General features: G+C 31.6%; 7 protein-coding genes across 16 annotated transcripts; 2 read left to right on the forward strand and 5 right to left on the reverse strand.

The window, feature by feature from the left end:
* Positions 1-20: 20 nt before the first annotated feature.
* On the reverse strand, positions 21-2,387 carry LOC122630325. Of its 3 annotated transcripts, XR_006327462.1 has the most exons (6): positions 2,053-2,387; positions 1,742-1,928; positions 1,472-1,686; positions 815-1,351; positions 296-500; positions 21-228 (listed from the first exon to the last, which is right to left on the reverse strand). XR_006327462.1 is itself a non-coding variant. In XM_043814712.1 (4 exons), the coding sequence occupies exons 1-4, from the start codon at positions 2,071-2,073 to the stop codon at positions 1,193-1,195; spliced, it is 582 nt and encodes a 193-aa protein (XP_043670647.1). In that variant the 5' UTR covers positions 2,074-2,387; the 3' UTR covers positions 600-1,192. The 3 variants fall into 3 exon arrangements, 2 of the variants coding, with proteins under 2 accessions (XP_043670647.1, XP_043670649.1); XM_043814712.1 differs by lacking the exons at positions 21-228; positions 296-500 and having other exon boundaries at positions 600-1,351; XM_043814714.1 differs by lacking the exons at positions 21-228; positions 296-500 and having other exon boundaries at positions 600-1,351; positions 2,059-2,382.
* Positions 2,388-2,719: 332 nt separating this feature from the next.
* Positions 2,720-18,065, forward strand: LOC122630397. Of its 4 annotated transcripts, none has more exons than XM_043814858.1 (3): positions 2,720-2,920; positions 17,428-17,604; positions 17,811-18,065. In XM_043814858.1, the coding sequence occupies exons 2-3, from the start codon at positions 17,557-17,559 to the stop codon at positions 18,048-18,050; spliced, it is 288 nt and encodes a 95-aa protein (XP_043670793.1). In that variant the 5' UTR covers positions 2,720-2,920; positions 17,428-17,556; the 3' UTR covers positions 18,051-18,065. The 4 variants fall into 4 exon arrangements, 3 of the variants coding, with proteins under 3 accessions (XP_043670793.1, XP_043670795.1, XP_043670792.1); XM_043814860.1 differs by lacking the exon at positions 2,720-2,920 and adding an exon at positions 17,028-17,352; XR_006327479.1 differs by lacking the exons at positions 17,428-17,604; positions 17,811-18,065 and adding an exon at positions 4,155-4,292.
* Positions 3,447-5,015, reverse strand: LOC122630389 (alpha-tocopherol transfer protein-like). Of its 2 annotated transcripts, XR_006327478.1 has the most exons (5): positions 4,876-5,015; positions 4,455-4,751; positions 4,009-4,372; positions 3,537-3,873; positions 3,447-3,469 (listed from the first exon to the last, which is right to left on the reverse strand). XR_006327478.1 is itself a non-coding variant. In XM_043814848.1 (4 exons), the coding sequence occupies exons 2-4, from the start codon at positions 4,736-4,738 to the stop codon at positions 3,616-3,618; spliced, it is 906 nt and encodes a 301-aa protein (XP_043670783.1). In that variant the 5' UTR covers positions 4,739-4,751; positions 4,876-5,015; the 3' UTR covers positions 3,499-3,615. The 2 variants fall into 2 exon arrangements, 1 of the variants encoding a protein (XP_043670783.1); XM_043814848.1 differs by lacking the exon at positions 3,447-3,469 and having other exon boundaries at positions 3,499-3,873.
* Positions 5,704-7,695, reverse strand: LOC122630391 (alpha-tocopherol transfer protein-like). The gene is made up of 3 exons (XM_043814850.1): positions 7,101-7,695; positions 6,503-6,866; positions 5,704-6,112 (listed from the first exon to the last, which is right to left on the reverse strand). The coding sequence occupies exons 1-3, from the start codon at positions 7,379-7,381 to the stop codon at positions 5,858-5,860; spliced, it is 900 nt and encodes a 299-aa protein (XP_043670785.1). The 5' UTR covers positions 7,382-7,695; the 3' UTR covers positions 5,704-5,857.
* LOC122630390 (alpha-tocopherol transfer protein-like) lies at positions 7,979-9,449 on the reverse strand. Its single transcript, XM_043814849.1, has 3 exons — positions 9,020-9,449; positions 8,561-8,924; positions 7,979-8,489 (listed from the first exon to the last, which is right to left on the reverse strand). Exons 1-3 carry the CDS (start codon positions 9,301-9,303, stop codon positions 8,232-8,234), a joined length of 906 nt encoding a protein of 301 aa, XP_043670784.1. The 5' UTR covers positions 9,304-9,449; the 3' UTR covers positions 7,979-8,231.
* On the forward strand, positions 9,436-10,974 carry LOC122630396 (mediator of RNA polymerase II transcription subunit 31). 2 transcript variants are annotated; one of them, XM_043814856.1, is made up of 4 exons: positions 9,436-10,053; positions 10,169-10,246; positions 10,316-10,405; positions 10,501-10,974. In XM_043814856.1, exons 2-4 carry the CDS (start codon positions 10,180-10,182, stop codon positions 10,812-10,814), a joined length of 471 nt encoding a protein of 156 aa, XP_043670791.1. In that variant the 5' UTR covers positions 9,436-10,053; positions 10,169-10,179; the 3' UTR covers positions 10,815-10,974. The 2 variants fall into 2 exon arrangements, with proteins under 2 accessions (XP_043670791.1, XP_043670790.1); XM_043814855.1 differs by having other exon boundaries at positions 9,436-10,246.
* On the reverse strand, positions 9,535-15,191 carry LOC122630373 (solute carrier family 22 member 8-like). Of its 3 annotated transcripts, XM_043814820.1 has the most exons (10): positions 14,333-15,191; positions 13,668-13,997; positions 13,322-13,569; positions 12,874-13,163; positions 12,409-12,766; positions 12,073-12,314; positions 11,772-11,944; positions 11,414-11,684; positions 11,248-11,298; positions 9,535-9,655 (listed from the first exon to the last, which is right to left on the reverse strand). In XM_043814820.1, exons 1-9 carry the CDS (start codon positions 14,489-14,491, stop codon positions 11,282-11,284), a joined length of 2,088 nt encoding a protein of 695 aa, XP_043670755.1. In that variant the 5' UTR covers positions 14,492-15,191; the 3' UTR covers positions 9,535-9,655; positions 11,248-11,281. The 3 variants fall into 3 exon arrangements, with proteins under 3 accessions (XP_043670755.1, XP_043670754.1, XP_043670753.1); XM_043814819.1 differs by lacking the exon at positions 9,535-9,655 and having other exon boundaries at positions 11,066-11,298; XM_043814818.1 differs by lacking the exon at positions 9,535-9,655 and having other exon boundaries at positions 11,066-11,684.
* Positions 18,066-18,098: the final 33 nt, after the last annotated feature.

Here is an 18,098-nt window from a genome sequence, read left to right on the forward strand (position 1 = left end):
TAATATAAACTAAGGTAATTGTATTCATTAATTATTATTTTATTATTTAATAGTAATATTTTTAATAACTACAAAAAGCATTTTTGATCATGAACATAATGATTATAAAGTATCTATAATATTACTATGTTTGCAAGTTCGATTATCTAATACATGGTGCAATAATTTCAAACAAATATATGATTTACCCCATTGGATTCATATTTGACATCATATTCATCATGGAATCTGTAATATATTCATATGTAAAATGGAAAACTATATTTAATTTGTAGATATCAAATTAAAGTTTCACCCATTGCTTGTTGTGCAGTGCGCATTAAATTAGATGCCATGTTAGGCGTAGCTCCTGTTGCACCATCAGTAGCACCTCCGTTTGTTCCACTGCCTTCTTCCCCTCCTCCATTATTTCCTCCTGTCCAACCTCCTCCTCGACAAGCGATGCTTTTAGATTTTAAAAATGCATTTTTGGTACAATCAATGTTCCTACCCACAGCAATCTAAATAAATTTATATCATATGTTTAATAATTATTTATGATCATTAAAAATTATATAGACGTATACTGATAAATTTGGATGATTTCATGTTTCATTTTATTTATATTAATTTATTATTTTATTAATAAAAATTCATATAAATACATGGTAAAATATAGTCAAATTAATCAATGCATGTATATGTAACATTCTACGATATGATAAGGATACGCCCCATTTTTCGAGCGATAGATAAATATACGAAAGAAATATATAATTACTAAACTACTAAAGTATACTCCATAAACGTTTCTTAAAATAATAAAAGACCATACCGTAATACAGAATACAACAATAAGAAGTAACCAAAAACCGTAGAACTTCATCTTTTCGGAGATACAAATAGTGACAATTTTATTTTTTGTCACGCCTAGACTTTTATACCAACACAGTGTAATTATAGCATTTATCTTTTTTTTAATATATATAGAAACTTCCGATACTCATACAAAAATGGTACTCATATGTATGTGATTCACGTGTTTTTTATAATTAATAACACGTGTTTTATATATCAATTATAATCTATTATTCGTTTTTTATCAAATTTGGATCGAGTAAAAACTTTTGCTTTTAAATTTCGAAAGATTTTATACGGTTAAATTTATATTATTGACATTATATGAACAATTTTTCTTTCTTATTAGTATTTTTTAATATGTTTGATGTTCATTAACGTCATTAACGATCGAAGTTGCTTCATACGCTGCACGTTCTGCTTTTCTTTGAGATGCGATAGCCGCGTGTTCTTCGGCAATCTTCTGGTAGAGTTGTAAATGTTTGTCCTTCGCTTTTAATACACTGACAGAATCCTATAAAAATAACGTGCGTGATCAGGTGAAAGAAGACGGGATGAATAATTTTAAAAATCTTCAAGGACATTTTTTGCTAAGATACATTATGTAAATTATATTTTTATTAAAATTTATTACCTTTGGTATATTTATTTGTATATCCTGTGCATTAGCTTCAGCTAATTTTTTGTAAAGTTGCAAATGTTTTTCTTTCGCGAGTTTCACAGCTTCAGAATCAACAGGCTGTTTAAGCGTATCGTCGTAATTTATCAACGATGGATGAAATCCATTTTTATCAGCTACATATTCTACTCTTCGTACTTTATATTTAGGATCGATGAACGAATAAGATCCTAATAAACAAATGTTATTATTGTTAGAAACAACTGAAGATACGAGAACATTTACCATAAATAGTTCCAGAACCATCTCCGGATTCTTGATGAATTCGATCAACGTGTCCTGGATATCGCCCAGCTTTGTATTGAAAACTGTATGGTTGTGGAGGTGGTAGTACTGTGCTGGTAGTTGTCGAATATTCTGGCAAAATGTGTGAGATCTCTCCGAGACAGGAAGTCGATAAAACGAAGACGATCTAATTGAAAAAAAGAAATATTTACTTTTATTAATACATTCGTAAGAATTTTTCATATATTCTGTGTACAAAATGGAAATATCAAACAAATGTTATAGATTAATCGACAAAAAAATGAACTAACACTTACGATCAAACTCTTCATCTTTTTTTAAATCGATAGCATGAAAAAAACTTATGAGAATATTTCTTATCTTAGCGAATAGACAGTTAACTGACTGAGAGGATAGTCCTCCAGTGAAAGTAATATAAGAAACTAAAGAGAAGAAGGTGGAGGTAATATGTTTTAAGGTAGCTTCACACCATCAACTTGTTTATCTCATTTGATCGATGATTAAGTACGTTGCACACGAAGATGTTTCAATCGGTGACGATGAAATGTTTCAAACTAGTCTTTCTTAAATTACTGGAAGAATTTCTTCGAAAATTATACTAGTAAAAATACGAAGATTCAATAAGCTTCAATAGATGACCTTGATTTATGATCTCTACTAAAATAATTTATTTTCAAAGTATATTATTGATGCAATTATATAGTATATATATATATATATATACATATACATATACATATATAGTATATATATGTATATATGAACGATAATAAGTATATACACAAATATTTCGTTTATTGTTAGACCAAATTCATATTTTCTTGAAAATAGAAATACAAAAATTGATCTCTATAAAAATCGATTTTCGATATCATCTTGTTCGATTATTAGAAAGTATGTTTCGATTATCGAATTCAATTTACGTTAGTTCGCTTACATTCATGTTGCTACACATGATTAAGCATTTGTTGATTTTATTTTATTTTTTATGTATTCTTTTTTTTAAGAAAAAGTTCAATATAGTGAATAGTCGTGTTATGTAAAAGTTTCTTGTGCTACGTCTGAATTGTTTTGCATTTTCATTCTTGTCATGGTCACATTATTATTTTTTTCTGAAGAAAAAACAAGATCTCAATCTTTTATACTTTCCTTGCATCTGTAAGTTAAACAATGATTTACTAATATTTGAAATAATATATTTCATTTTTATATTTTACATACGTAATGTATGTTTGTAAAATGTTATATATATGACGTGCTTGTTGAATAACCTAACTTATTATTATGCTTTATGATAACTTGAATTTTTGTTGCCATCTATATTTGTTTTCTTTTTTGGTATGCATTTTTATATTTTTTATTATCTTAATAACGAAATAATTAACAATATGCATTCATATACATATATATATATACATATACATATACATACACACACATACATTTTTATTGCGTAATACATCATATTATCGACTGTAGTTATCTGCATTCTACTTGCTATATTGATAACGTGTTACATCATAATTACATACGCAATTATTTACGTGAACGAGTAAATTACGACGAAAAAAAATGCATAATTCCTTTTCTTGATAAAATCACATTTAATAGATATATATAAAAATACGTATATGTATATGTGCATACATATATATGTATGTATGTATGTGTATATGTATATATATATGTATATATATATATATATATATATATATATATATATATATATATATATATACATGGTATGTGTATGCTCGTTATTATGTATATATATAGCTGAAGTAATATATTTCTAATAACGAAAATTTATCTCTTTTTTCTCTCTCAAATAACATTTGTTAATAAAAAATTGTTTAATCGATTTCGAGCTTTTTGAAGCTCCCTTCGACACCAAACAAATCGGTTGCTGTTTTTCCTTTGCCAGGACGTAGAGATTCGTTAACGCGACAATTTCTTTCCTCCTCTTGAAACCAAGCACGATTGGCATCTAATTTCTTTACTTGAGCATCGTTTAAGTCTTTCAAAGGGCCTGCTTGTCCGCCCGACTCGTTTGGAAGTATTTCCAAGGGTATAAACTTAGCTAAAGTTTCCATAGTCGAATGCATATGAAACTGCAAATAGATATAGAAAGAGAATGTGGGAAAAAATTAGAAAAGATTATAGGTTAGTCGGATTTTCTCTCTCTCTCTCCCTCCCCCCTCCCCCTCCCCCCTCTCTCTCGTTCTCGCTTTCTCTTTTATCCTTACCATGTCCATCAATTCTTTCTTCATGAAAGGCTTCATCATGTTAAGAATAACGTCCATAACTGGCGAGGTATTCATAAAATGGAAACCCTTAAGACGTACGGGTAAAGCTTCTTGCAAGTAATAAAGGAATTTTTTTAATCCCATAGGATTTAAACGACCCACGTGACCGAACGCAACGTTCTTTGTGTCAAAGAGGATCACGTGACCTTTGGATGTGCCCTCTTCGTGAAGCCAGAGATCAATTACCATGTTAAGATACTTCATACCATCGTTATAAACATAATGCGACGGTTCGATATCTATCAATCTACCATAAATGATCTTGTAACCATCATTAGTAGTCTTATCCAAGACCAGATTCGCTCTACATGAACCATTGCAAAATTGAACTTTATCAGGTTGAAATTAATCGAGTTTTATAAATGTACATAATGAAAAATACTTACACCGTTTGAAATGCTTTCCGAAGGTCCTTAGAACTGATAGGATCTCTGTTAGAAAAGAACTCTGGCACGTGAGTTCGTACAGTATAATAAGTATCGATGGTATTTTTGGTCGGTTCCATACGATAATAATTACTGTGTAGAAAAAGAGCCATCTCGCTGTCAGATATTTTCGGTAAATGGGGTTGTTTTTGACACCACTCTCTTAACGCTCGTACATCGTCTTCTTTCAATTCTGAATTTTTTTTCAATTCCTTCTCAAAGGAGATTCCACCTTGTAGCGTCATTTTCTAACACGTCCTTATTATAATTCGATTTTCGATTAACCTTCGTTTCGTTGTATATTTTTTCTTTTTTTTCGTTATTACGAATTCAAAAAAACCGAAAAAGGATCTTTGAAGATGATTATTTTTTTTCTCTTTACCTTGTCGTTCAAACGTAAAAACTGCAGAAAAATTTGTTTGCTAAAGCTGTGCTCTGGCGTCTCGAGGAACACGAATTGGACTAAAGAATTTAAGCGCAATTGCTGTCTTCGAGCAGTGTCGAGCGAATAACGTATGATCGACAATTGCATGACACTTTGACGTTAGTCTATATATATGAGTTCATGATTAGGCGAATCAGCAAATGATTTGAAGACACTTTTCAATGTATGGTAAAGTTTCGATGGGCTAGATGAGAAAATGTGTTATTATGGATCCATTGTTCTCTATGTCTTTTCTTTTTATCGGTTTTCATGGACAAGAAACAGAAAGAAACCAAAGATAATTGTGAGGTTATTAGTTAATGATAGAAAACACATCTCGTCCAGTATGTACATCATTTTTCCAAATTCTTTTCTATGATTTAGTTTCAGGAACAATTTTCTATGAATAACATGTTTTAATATTTAACGTAAATATTTTTTTCTCAGTTTAATTTTAGTCGATTTTTGCATACACTGCAACCAAGTGAAATAAAATTATAGCTCAGAATATCTTTCCATCCTGTAATTATGTTATCGCGTGTTAGAGATTACTAGAAATAGGTATATCATAGAAATACTGTGATGTAACAGCTGATTAATAAGTAAGAAACCTCACAAATGATTTCATTTCGCACGATGACTTTTTCTTTACGAATCATTAATATCTAAATATTTTGATATATTTACTACGATTGCAAGATTAGTAATTAAACGGGAAGAGATAAGAAAAATTCAAAAAACATTTTTCACGATTGATTTAACTTTAGAAGATAAACAAATTTATTGAAATATCATTATCATATAAAAATGTCGTAATAAATTTATTATCCCATCCATAAATATTGAAGAAAAAATGCCCTGTTATTGTAGTTCATTCGAGAATTTATCGAAAGGAAAGTATACATATCCGTCATTTTTTTTATAAAATCGATCGATTCGTTTAATCGATTTCGATTTTCTTGAAGCTTCCTTCGACACCAAAAAGATCATTGCTCGATTTAGGCTTTCCAACTCGTAATGATTCATTCGTTCGCATAGTAATTTCTTCTTTCAAAAACCACTCGCGATTTTCATCAAGCAATTTTATTTGCTCGTTAACGAGATCTTTCACATTACCACCTTTACCTCCTATCTCGTTGGGAAGTGTATCAATGGGTATAAATTTTTCCAAACTTTGTAAAGTTGAAAAGTGTATCTAAATAGAAATTATAATGATAATTGGATTATTAAATTCGAAGGATGATTTCCTACACAGTGGCAGATTTATATAGAGGCAAAAGAGGCAATCGCCTCAAATTCTCATATGGTAATATAAATTTATGTTATATAATAAATTTTATTTAATATCTGATGATCTATAATTTGTATTTCTATATATATTGCGATATATAATTGAATTTGCATTTCTTATTTTGTTATTTACATGAACAATTGAAGCGATACTGTATATTTTAAGAATATATATTGTATATTTTATAATTTATTCTAATAGAGCCTCCAAAATTTTCTAATGTCTCAGGTTTCTTTAAGAATAAATCTGCCAGTGTTTCTATGGTTTTTCCGAAAGTTTCTTTTCGAAACTCACCATCTCGTATAACTCCTTCTTCATAAAAGGCTTACACATATTCATCAAGAGCTCCATCGCCGGTGTAGAATTCAATATATGTATTTGCTTCAAACGAATCGGTGCTGCCTCTTGTATGAAATATAAAAATTTTTTTATTCCCATAAGATTTATACGACTTATGTGACCGAGCGATAAGTTCTGTACATCGCCAATATAAACTAGTCCCTTAGTTGGTCCTTCCTTAATATTGGCCAATTCTGCTACCATAAAAAAATATTTTACGCCTTCATAGAATACATAATGAGATGGATCAGGATCTATCACATTTCCAAATATTATTTGATATCCTTCATTGGTCATTTTCTTTAATGGGATGTGGGATCTGTTCGTAGAAAAAAAGAAATATATATCATGTTAAATTTATTTTTTATTCTTTCTCCTTCTTTCTCTCTCTCCTTCCTTCCTTCCCTCTCTTTCACTCTCCCTTTCTCTCTCTCTCTCTCTCTCTCTCTCTCTCTCTCTCTCTCTCTCTCTCTCTTTCTCTAATTTTGTTTGTTACATTTAGTTTTCGATTTTGAATATTTTAAATATGATATAAAATTATATTTGAACTTACATAACATTGAATTGTGTACGAATTTCTTTCAAGAATGGATCTCTATTACTAAAAAATTCGGGCACATGAGTCCTAACAGTATAAAAGTTTTCAATCGTAATTTTAGTTGGTTCTAGCTTATAATAATTACTGTTAAGGAATAATACCAGATAGATATCCTCTACTTTTGGCAAATGTGGCTGCTTATCAAGCCATTCACGAATTATTTGTAAATCTGATTCTTTGAGATCAGGATTTTTTTTGAATGCTTCTTTTAATGAATATGTATTCGTGGGAAACATTGTTTTCACTTTCACTTTCGTTGCACTGATTTATTTTAAATGATAATAAAAATCTCCTTTGTGCGTTTATTTCTCCCCGTACGTGTCTGTACGTATCTAAAGAAACTCGATTAATACTGATAGCACACACCTTTGTTCACTGGTTAGAGTCCAAACTACTTCAGGTTTTGTAAGGTTGTCGTATTTCCAACTCAAGTTGCATTTTAATGATGTCACGTTGATCTATCCATGTCAAAGGAATATATTTCTTTCTTGATTGGAACCGGTTTAATTATATGTTGCATTCATATACTTTCGTACATATGTATGTATATATGTTTATTACTATACTCATTTTTTTTACTTATTCTTCTATAATACAACTAAAGTAAACGTATGTATATGTTGTAAGATTAATTTCTTAGAATTAATTAATGTAAAATTATAAGTTTCTTTTTTTAAAATTAATTATTTTTTGGTTTAATGTTGTTTTTACGAAGTTGTGGATTTAATTGATTTAATAATACATTAAGATCCAAAGGAATGTTTCTAATATCTCATTATGAATGTAAGATATGTAAATTAAAACACAGGATAAAAAAGATAGTTTGTGTAAGATACGATTTTGCAAAAAATACGATATATTTTTCTCGTAAAAGTATGACATAATTTTTCGAGATTAGATTTTGTTGGAAGTAAATGCAAGCAATTATAAAAGAATTAACTATAGGAGCATAATTTATTTAATCTTTTATTTTCCCTTATTTAAAATATTTCTATTGAAATAATTACCAATTTTAACAATTATATTTATTCATTCTTAGTTTGGATTTAGCCGAAACTATACATACGAAATATTTATTTCATTATGTTAATCTATTTCAAGCTTTTTGAAGCTACCTTCGACTCCAAAGAGATCCGTTATATTTTTACTTTTACCAGGTCGCAAAGCCTCATTTACTCGACCATTCATCTCATCGTCCAGAAACCAAGATCGATGATTTTCAATCTTTTTTGTATATATTTCGTGTAAATCCTTGGTAAAACCTGCTTTGCCACCCACATCAGTCGGTAATGCTTCTAACGGGATAAACTTAGCGACACTTTCCAATGTGGAGTGCACGTGCAACTAAAACAATAACAAAACAATTATTATTATTATCAGTAGGAATATAAAAATCCAATCAATAGTAATCATACCACATCCATCAATTCTTTTTTCATGAAAGGCTTCATCATATTTAGAATAACATCCATCACTGCTGTCGTGTTCATAAAATGTAAACCTTTCAGACGAACGGGTAAAGCTTCTTGCAGGTAGTAAAGGAACTTCTTCAATCCCATAGGACTCAATCGCCCTGCGTGACCAAAGCTCACACTTTCCATATCGAAAAGAATTATATGGCCTATTCCTGTACCTTCAGTATAGAGCCAGTAATCCAAAAGCATGCTAAAATATTTCATACCATCGTTATAAACATAATGTGAAGGATCGGTATCGAGTAGTTTGGCGAACACTATTTTATAACTCTCTTTCGTTGTCATCTCCAATGGTATATTTGCACTGTATAGAAAAATTTTTTTTAAATAATAATCATTACATTTATTTTAAAATATAAGAGTCAATCTTTAAAGAAAATTTTTACTATAACGACTTACACAACTTTCATTATTTGTCGAAGTGATTTTGATCCAAGTGGATCTCTATTAGAAAAGAATTCAGGGACGTGAGTTCGTACAGTATAGTACGTATCTATTGTAGTTTTGGTTGGTTCCAATCGGTAATAATTGCTATGTAAAAATAATACCAATTCACTATCGGTGATTTTTGGTAAATGAGGTTGCTTTTTGCACCATTCTTTCAATATTTCTATATCCGAGTTTTTCAATTCAGGATTTTTTTGTAATTCTTCCTCGTAACTGATTCTTGGTATTATACTCATTTTATTTGTAAATGAAAGTTATAACAAAGCGGAAACTAAAATCACTTTTTTTTTATGCTTTCTCTAATTTAAATAACACTTGATGTATACCAATATTATGGTTGGTTTTATTGAAGATCAGTTAAACCTTTCGAAGTTATAACGTGAATAAGCCTGCTAACAAGGAGACTAACAGTTTTTATTTAAAACCGCCTAGGAGAAACTAAAATGAAATAAAGGCGTGATAATATATGATTAAATCATAGCGTGCACGATAAAGACATACAACTTTCCGTCTTTGACATAAAAATTATATATTCATGAACAATATCAAACCCCATCCGTAATGAAATATTGTCTATCGCTCTTCTTCCTATTGAAACAAATTTACATTTATTATTGTTAGGTATAAAACAGTATATTATTACATATAATTATTAGAAACAATGTAATTTTTATTATCTTTTATTGTACATATTCTTTTATATATTGTTATCTAATCACGTAATTACCAGTATTTCAAAAAAACCGCCTATATTTTTCATTAAACTTGTAGTTCTATCGGCTGCCGCATAGTGGCGACACACGTCTCAATGATAGCATGCCTATAGTTTACCTTTTGACTTTACCTACACAAGTTTATATACCGATGCTTGGTGGGGACACTGTTCCCTGCTTACGTTCGTAATTCACATTTCGTCCCTACCTGTCGCTGGAGTCACGCACGGTTCGAGCGGAAGGTGATGAAGAATAACCTTAAAGTTTGTGTTCGTGAGTGTGATTTATGAAGAGCGTTCTTTCTTTGTGATAATTTTTGTATTTCTTTTTACTTTGTTTAATGGTTAATATTTTCATGCTACGGTAAAAAATTATCGAAACGTGGAAGGTTAACGTATTATGAACCGTCTGGATGATCCTCCAGGTCTCATGAAAGGCAGAAAACCATCTTTTATCGGAATGAACGGTATGTATGTTTTAATAACAAAATTTTTGTTAACGATTTTAAACTTCTAATTAATTATATTTTGTAAAGGAGGTACGGAAACAGACGACCAACAGCGTCTAAGGTTCCAAGTTGAATTGGAATTCGTTCAATGTCTTGCAAATCCAAATTATCTCAACTGTATGTAAAGCTTTATAATGGAGACATTTTTATAGGTTATAAATATCTAATAAGATCGTGTACGATTTTCTTTTATGCTTATTTAACTTTTGTAGTTTTAGCACAACGTGGTTATTTTAAGGACACCACATTTATAAACTATCTCAAGTATCTTCTTTATTGGAAAGAACCAGAATATGCTAAATATTTAAGATACCCCATGTGTTTGTATTTCTTAGACTTATTGCAATACGAACACTTTAGAAGAGAAGTTGTCAATTCACAATGCACTAAGTTTATAGATGATCAACAAATTTTGCTTTGGCAACATTATACTAGACGTAGAACAAGACTTTTACAGACTGCAGCTGAGCAAACTCAACATGTCAATCCGCAAAATAATGGTATTGTACAGCCTAAAGTTCCTTGAAAGAGAGCCATATCTGGTAATAATAAAACAGAACGATATATACCTTAGGAGATATGATTTAGAAATATTTCTTTGTATTGTAATTTCTTTTATGGACTGTTTTATTAATCATGTTGCCAAACTGTGATATATTTCGAATAAAATACTTATCTGCATTTAATAGATTAATTACATATTCTCATATTTCATTTAATATAATTTTAACTTTATTTCAAAAATGTTGTGTGTATGCCACGTACAAAACAATATTTTACATAGCAAATAAGTTTTTTTTCTTCAGTCTCATTATAATATTTAATGTTGGAAGTGTTAATTCCAAGAATGAATTTTTATAGATGAAAATAGAAGTATATACAATAAATGATAAAGTTTCTAAATTGTTCTTATGAATCTAAGATAATAAATACATAAGCCATTGACAAATAAAACTTACATTTCTACTGGAAAGCACATTTTACACATTTACATCAGAGTGGTCTTGAACCTGCATTAAAATTGGGGAAAAAAAACGAAACAAAATAATATTTTCACTCAAGAAAATTTCTACTAATCACGCGTACAATCCGCGTTTTTATTTTCGGAAAAATTAACTAATATACCGTTTCCGGCGTCCACCCAATCCTCCGAAAAAAGTTTCTCTCTTAGTATTTCTCTTTCCGTAAGATCATCTTTTGCAATATTTTTATCCTCATTAACAATTTCTTCATCGTTTTTCTGATCCCTTCTTTTAACAAACATTTGTTCAATATCCTCTATTGTATCCGGTAGAATCTTATTCAATGTTTCTGGTAAAATGATTGCTAGTATACCAGAAATAAGAGATAATACACCAACGATCGCTAACGATATGTTAATTGGCACGTATTTTTCCTAAATAGAAAAAAAAATGTAATTATAGATTTACTTAATTATTGAAAAATAGGTAAATAATTTAAATCAATGATATTATTAACATACCGATGATAACACTTGTATACTTAAAGAACCGACTTCAGTAAAAATTGTGCATAAACCTAAACAGGTTCCTCTTACAACAGTTGGAAATAGTTCAACAGCATAGAGATACGTTATAGCAATAGTACTTATTACAGTTACTTTACCAAATAGCAATATTATTGTTTCCACAAGATCTATTATAAACGGAGAAAAATATAATAATGTGAATAATTAATTTTAATAACAAAGAATAAACTTAATAATTAACTTTAAACTTTAATTTAAACTTTAAACTTAAACTAATAAATTTTTCATAAATTACCTTTCCAGGCTAAAGAAGAATCTATTAAAATAATTAGAATAGATAATATGATTAATATTACGCCAGTAGTAGATTGATATATGCTTAAAGGTACTCGTCTTCCGTATCTGGACAATACGAAATATATAAACGTATAAGTAGCAATTTCTAAGGCTCCTCCTAAGGCAAAAGTCACGTGTCTATTTACGTTAAAATTTGGTAAAAGCGATGCTAAAAGATAACACGCCATAGAGGATGAAAACCTTGAAGAGAAAACAAAATAATATAAATGTAATAGCTTTAAAATGAATTTCTAAAATTATACATTTATTATCTTATAATATTTTTAAATCATACCACTGAAGAACCATCACAAGACTATACTTTCTTGTCAATGATCGTTTGAATAGCTTTTGTAAAGTTTTACTTTTTATTTTTTTTGATTCGTGTCCGACATTTTCGTCCATTTTTATTTCATTATCATTTGCTTCTTGAAGTTTCCTTGGATTTCTAAGAACAACGATCTCCTCATCTATTTTCGAAGATACCTTTTGATCGTAAACGGATTGAGAGCTTCTCTTAGATCTTCGGTTATTGGTCGAACAAGATGGTGGATTTTTCATTTCATTTTCTACGTCATTTTCCCTTCGTAATTCGACATTCGTCGAGGAAATTCGTTTTGTGGGTACTTGAACGATCACAGTGGAACTTCTAGCTAAAGTAGGGGCAACAAAAAAAATTTATTAATTATTTTTTATCTAATAATATCGAAATTAATTAGCCTATGAAAATAAAAATACTTTGGTTCTTTAATCTTCATACATTGCTCTTTTTGCTGATGCGAATCCGGCGTATTCAGCAATTTCATCACCTCGTCTTGCGTCGTCATTTCAAGAGTTTTCGGTTTCTTTAAGTCGACGCTAGAAACACGTGATTTCCTTTCCGGCTTCACCGGCGTCGGATTTTCTTTAGCAACAGGCTCAGGCTCGATAACGTTCTCTCTGCGTATTCTCGTGCAACACCCGTTATATTTCGCGATTCTTTCCAAAGCCATATCGGCTTCCGTTAACTTATTTTTAGCCAGTAGCCATCGCGGGGATTCGGGTATTATCCTGCACGATAAAAATTTCGATTAAACAAGTTTTAATAAAAGAAGGATAACATTGTGATGTTAAAACAATTTCTAAAATAAATTTCCAAAGATATGTCTCAGACTTTTTATAATCATTGTGATTGAAAAACGATCATAGAGATAGATTAGATCATATACCAGATATATAGAACTGTTATCGCTGTGGGTACAGAAACAGCCAGCTGCAAAATTCTCCAGTCTGGTATAACATAACTGAGTATCGCTAAGAGTATCAGGCCGATAGCCCAAGCGATTTGCATGATCAGAGCGACGAGAGTTCGCGATTTACTGGGAAACAATTCCAGTGATAATATGTATGTTGAGTTTTGTAGGCCTTGTACGAAGATACCTTGAAGGCCACGAAGTGCCAAAAATGTAGGATAGCTCTGTCATCGAATTAAATAAATAACCATCAGAACACCTGACGATTTATAATATTTAACGATTAAGAATTATAGTTTTTTTTTTCTTTTTTTTTTTTTACCTGCACGATGTACAATGCAACAGCCATAGTGCCTTGCGTGTAAAGACAAATCGCTTGAACTGGTAGTCTTCCAATTCGATCAGCCAGAATTCCAGCAATCGAAGCACCGATCAAAGCACCAAGATAATAGATTGCCGACGCTAGATACGTCAAATATCTTCTTTCACATATCAAGATCCACTCGGTGACAACGCTGTTCTCACCAGGCTCGATCGCGAATCGATAATCACCAGAACAGGAATCCATCTCAAGTTCGGTGCTCGAGTTAGATTCGATCGTCCAATTGTTTTGGACTTGACAGCCATAAGTTCTGCTTGTTGTATTCCTTGGCTGGAATAACGTTTGATATTGTTTATAGATCATATAAATAAATAAATAAATAAAATATTATTGAGAAAAATATCATTTGATTATAGTCACGTAACATTTTAATAAGTCAATTTTTAGCAACGTGAAAGGGTGCTTCACCTTTCACCCTTTATCAGCATACTTTCATAGAAAAATTGGATCTAAGCCAAGGACTAATGAGTTGTACGAGCTGTTCCTATATAACACACGACACGACTCGGGCCAAGCCGCGTAAACATTTTTTGTGTACGACGAATAGCATATTTGAACAGGAAAAAAAAATTCAAAATATATAATAAACAAATTATAATTATTACCTGACAATAAAATTTCGGTGTGTAATTGTGAAAAGCCGGTAGAGCATGGTTCATAGATACGATGATGTAATTTATGCAAAATATTAATACAAGAAGCATTTGAAAACACCCAACTTTCACTGTTTCCGCGTTCATTCTTTTTCCATCGTTGGTCTTCATCTTCACGGATGAATTATCACTTGTCTATTTTCGACAAATTTCAATTATATATCTTCTTCAATCTTTATCTTTATTTTTTCGTCGAACAATTATTCGTTTGATTTCTTCTTCTATTAAAACACTCGTACACCAATCTCTCTCGCACCTTCACAAAATTGTTAAAAAATTCACATTTCGATTAGGTGCTCTCAAAATTACGAACAAACGTTCTTTATCAACTGTATAATCGTGTCCCTCTTATTTCTTGTATCCATTTGTATTATAATAAAATGTAAAATTGTACGATGATGAAAAATTTAAGCGGAAAAATGTATAAATTTGTGTTTTGATTGTTTGAAACGAAAAACGAGCTTCGAAATTTCGAGCATGCGCGGAACGGAGTGTCATCCGTGAGGGTGCAGCACGCACTGCCGGCAAGAGGATCGTCAAGAGTCCTCTCTCTCTTTCTCTTTCTCTCTCTCTATCCCTCCCTTCCTCCCCCTGCCTATTTTTCTCTCCCTCAAAGGACAGTGTTGAGAAAGAGGAACATGCTCCGATTGGTGTTGACTCGTGGAAGGATAGAAACGCGTGTCATTGTTTCTTCTGAGCTGCCAGCCCTCTTATCGGCTCCTTGCTTTACGAGAAATCGATGTTCTGTCAATAATGATCAATTTTAATGTACTCGAATGGTGCTATTGCTTTTTGCATGATGTACAATTACTTTTCTACTTTTTTTTTTATTTTTTTTTTATTTTTTTTATTTCAAGAAATCCGTTCGTTACAATTCTGTTGTAAAAAAATATCAGAACATATTAAAAAGTAATATTAACAGCTTAAAAAATTAGAAACTGATGAAACGGCTAATTCACGTGAGATTTACGTGAATTATCCTAATGGTTGATAGAAATAGTAAATTTAATGTAAACTCGATATTAACCAAATATTCAATTATTAGATGAACTAACATGATCAATAAATATCACTGCGATACTTTAAACGTGGTCCCGCCGCGCACATCACTGCAATACGAAGTAAGTGCGCTTGCGGAGTTCATAGACCCTGTCAGGACATTATCTAACTTACTGCAACTGCGCCTACACATACGTACACAGGTCTATACAGGGTGTCCAGACTCTCATAGAAAGTTAAATGTTTGCAGACAACCTCATTAATATTTATATTTCAATTAAAAAAAAAAATTATCATCTTCTCTTTTCTTGGCTATTTTTAATAGAGTTTATTTTCTGTCTCGTATGTTGATGTGAATGCTTAGTTTGAAAATCGTCGATATCGTTTTACATAAGAAAGATGAAAGAAATGATAGATCTCTTACGGTTGAAGAAACCTTTCACGATTCACGCGAGAAGTCACGCGAAAATTTTGCAACGTAGAATGGCATTTGGTTTGAATGGTATCGGATCAATATCCACAAGATGCATTTTCTCAAGTGTGCGAGATTAGATAAAGAAATGGGTTAACATAGTGATATTTTTTTACTTTCACCAAACCGTAATTGTGATGTCTCTAAAAGAAATTATTTCTTCAAACATAAATTTTTTACAAACATAGATACAAGAACATACGAACAAACATGCCAAATGATTCTGAATTTTTTCAAAGAAACTATAATGTTCCTTCGATCAAAAGTAAATCGTAGAAGCTAAAGTCTCCTAGAAAATATAAATTGTACTCGGTTCTTCGAGAAGAGTGTCAATCTTGATCGATTCTGGACGTAGAGTCATCATCGTCGAGCAGCTAGGTGTTTCCTTCGTTTCTGGAACTGTTTGCGTATTCTAGGACCGTCACGTCCGGTCCCAGTCGCATCCTGCCTTTCATTACGAACCCAATAGGAAGGGGCAGGGTATTCCTTGCGCTCGAATCGGCAGGTGAATTCAAAGGGAACGTTGATACGTCTATCTCCTCGTCCTTCGACGGTTCTAACGAAGTGCGTCATTGTTGTCATTGTGTTGCTCTTTCGTAGCCCGGCTCAGTCATCGTTCGTCCAATCGCGCTCGGAAGTTCGACACGATGTTTAATTACCATTCAATTGAGCCACCCTCATCGTTTATTCATTCACAAACGATACTTAACCATCGTTGATGAGCTTAGCCATTCCGGTAGCTTGATAGCTGTCTTCTTTCACTAGTCTACCTGATCGAACGTACGTCGAGGTTCGTTCATTCTTAATTGGTCATACGATTTTCTAGGTAACCGGGACTACTGTTATATCGAGTTTGTACTACGAGGTCTCAGGCAAAGACAAGACATGTCGAAAGATTTATAGATTGCAAGATTTACTGTTTAGTAAACATCTTACTCGAGAATTTATGTTGTCCGGTATCTTATCCGATAAAACTATCATCGATTCAGGTCGAAACAAGGCTAGTGCTTTGTCGTTTGTAATCAGCATAAGATCATCGAGTAATCTCTCATTCATGAAAAGAGGAACAACAATGAACAAATCTTCGTATATTCTCAACATTATTTCAGACTCAATCGATTACTTTCTGAAATCTTTAAAATTATATATCATCGATTAATTAACGATATTATTTTTCCTTTTTTCTTTTTGATCATATTAGAGCTATTTTCAAAACGTTCTTACAGAACCGGTTAAAGACCTTTTCTTGATTGCGTTTTGCCATCGTTCGAGTCTTCTGCTAAGTCGTGACTGGCGCCCCAACCTTACGCGCGTATCGTACAAAGAGGAGATGGCCTGGATGCCTTTTTTCGTCGTGTACCGTTATCGTAGAAGAAGAGCTTAGGTTCTGCGAACACGAAGCTAACGCTTATTTCTCTTGTGTCCCTTCACAAGCGTCTGATCGAAACGTTTTACCGAGCACGCAGGAGCTTAATTCGTTACAAATAACTTATCTTAAGGTGTTTGTGTTTATAGAAATCAATCGATTTCATTCAGTATATTTCGTTCGTTCTATGAAATCGGTTTTTTCATTTAGAACGTATTCCTGTTGCACGTGCTTCTCGAGTCAAGGACGAGAATCGACTTTGAACTACGTCAGGAACGTGTTGTGCTTCCTCTTTTTTTTTCTTCTTATCATCGAAAGCGATTAAGCCAAATCTAAAAAATGAAAGTGACAATGACGTTATTCGCTTTAATATTGATATGTTGGAGCGTAAGTAAAATTGCATGTCATCTTTAAATTTCTATCAAATCAATTTTGTTGATTCATCGTGAAATTGTTTATGTTGTGACATCAAGTTTCATTGATAATATTGTTTAATGAATCACATCAGTCGATTCGTTTCATTGTTTCATTTAAAAATGCTGAGAAAGATTTGGTAAAGTGTAAAATCTGACTTTTTCAATTATAATTTACAGATCGTTCAGATCGAATGTCGATCTAATAATAAGAAAACGAAGCAATTGTCGTTACAAAGTAAAGAAACCAATCCAGTGAATTTTATAAGGTTGCTCGTAATGAGACTTGTTTTTGGTGTAGCGACGTCGATGGGATTAGGTGAAAATATTTCTGGTGTTCTTGGAGGAATATTTGTGCCTCCTGGCGCGGAAGATTACGCCGATTATGCCGACGATGATCTGATCCCTGATTTATTCTAATGATTACATGAATTTGAAATAATTTGTATTTTAACTGAGGATATATGT

Source organism: Vespula pensylvanica, chromosome 7 (genome assembly GCF_014466175.1).
Source record: "Vespula pensylvanica isolate Volc-1 chromosome 7, ASM1446617v1, whole genome shotgun sequence".
NCBI classification, from domain to species: domain Eukaryota; kingdom Metazoa; phylum Arthropoda; class Insecta; order Hymenoptera; family Vespidae; genus Vespula; species Vespula pensylvanica.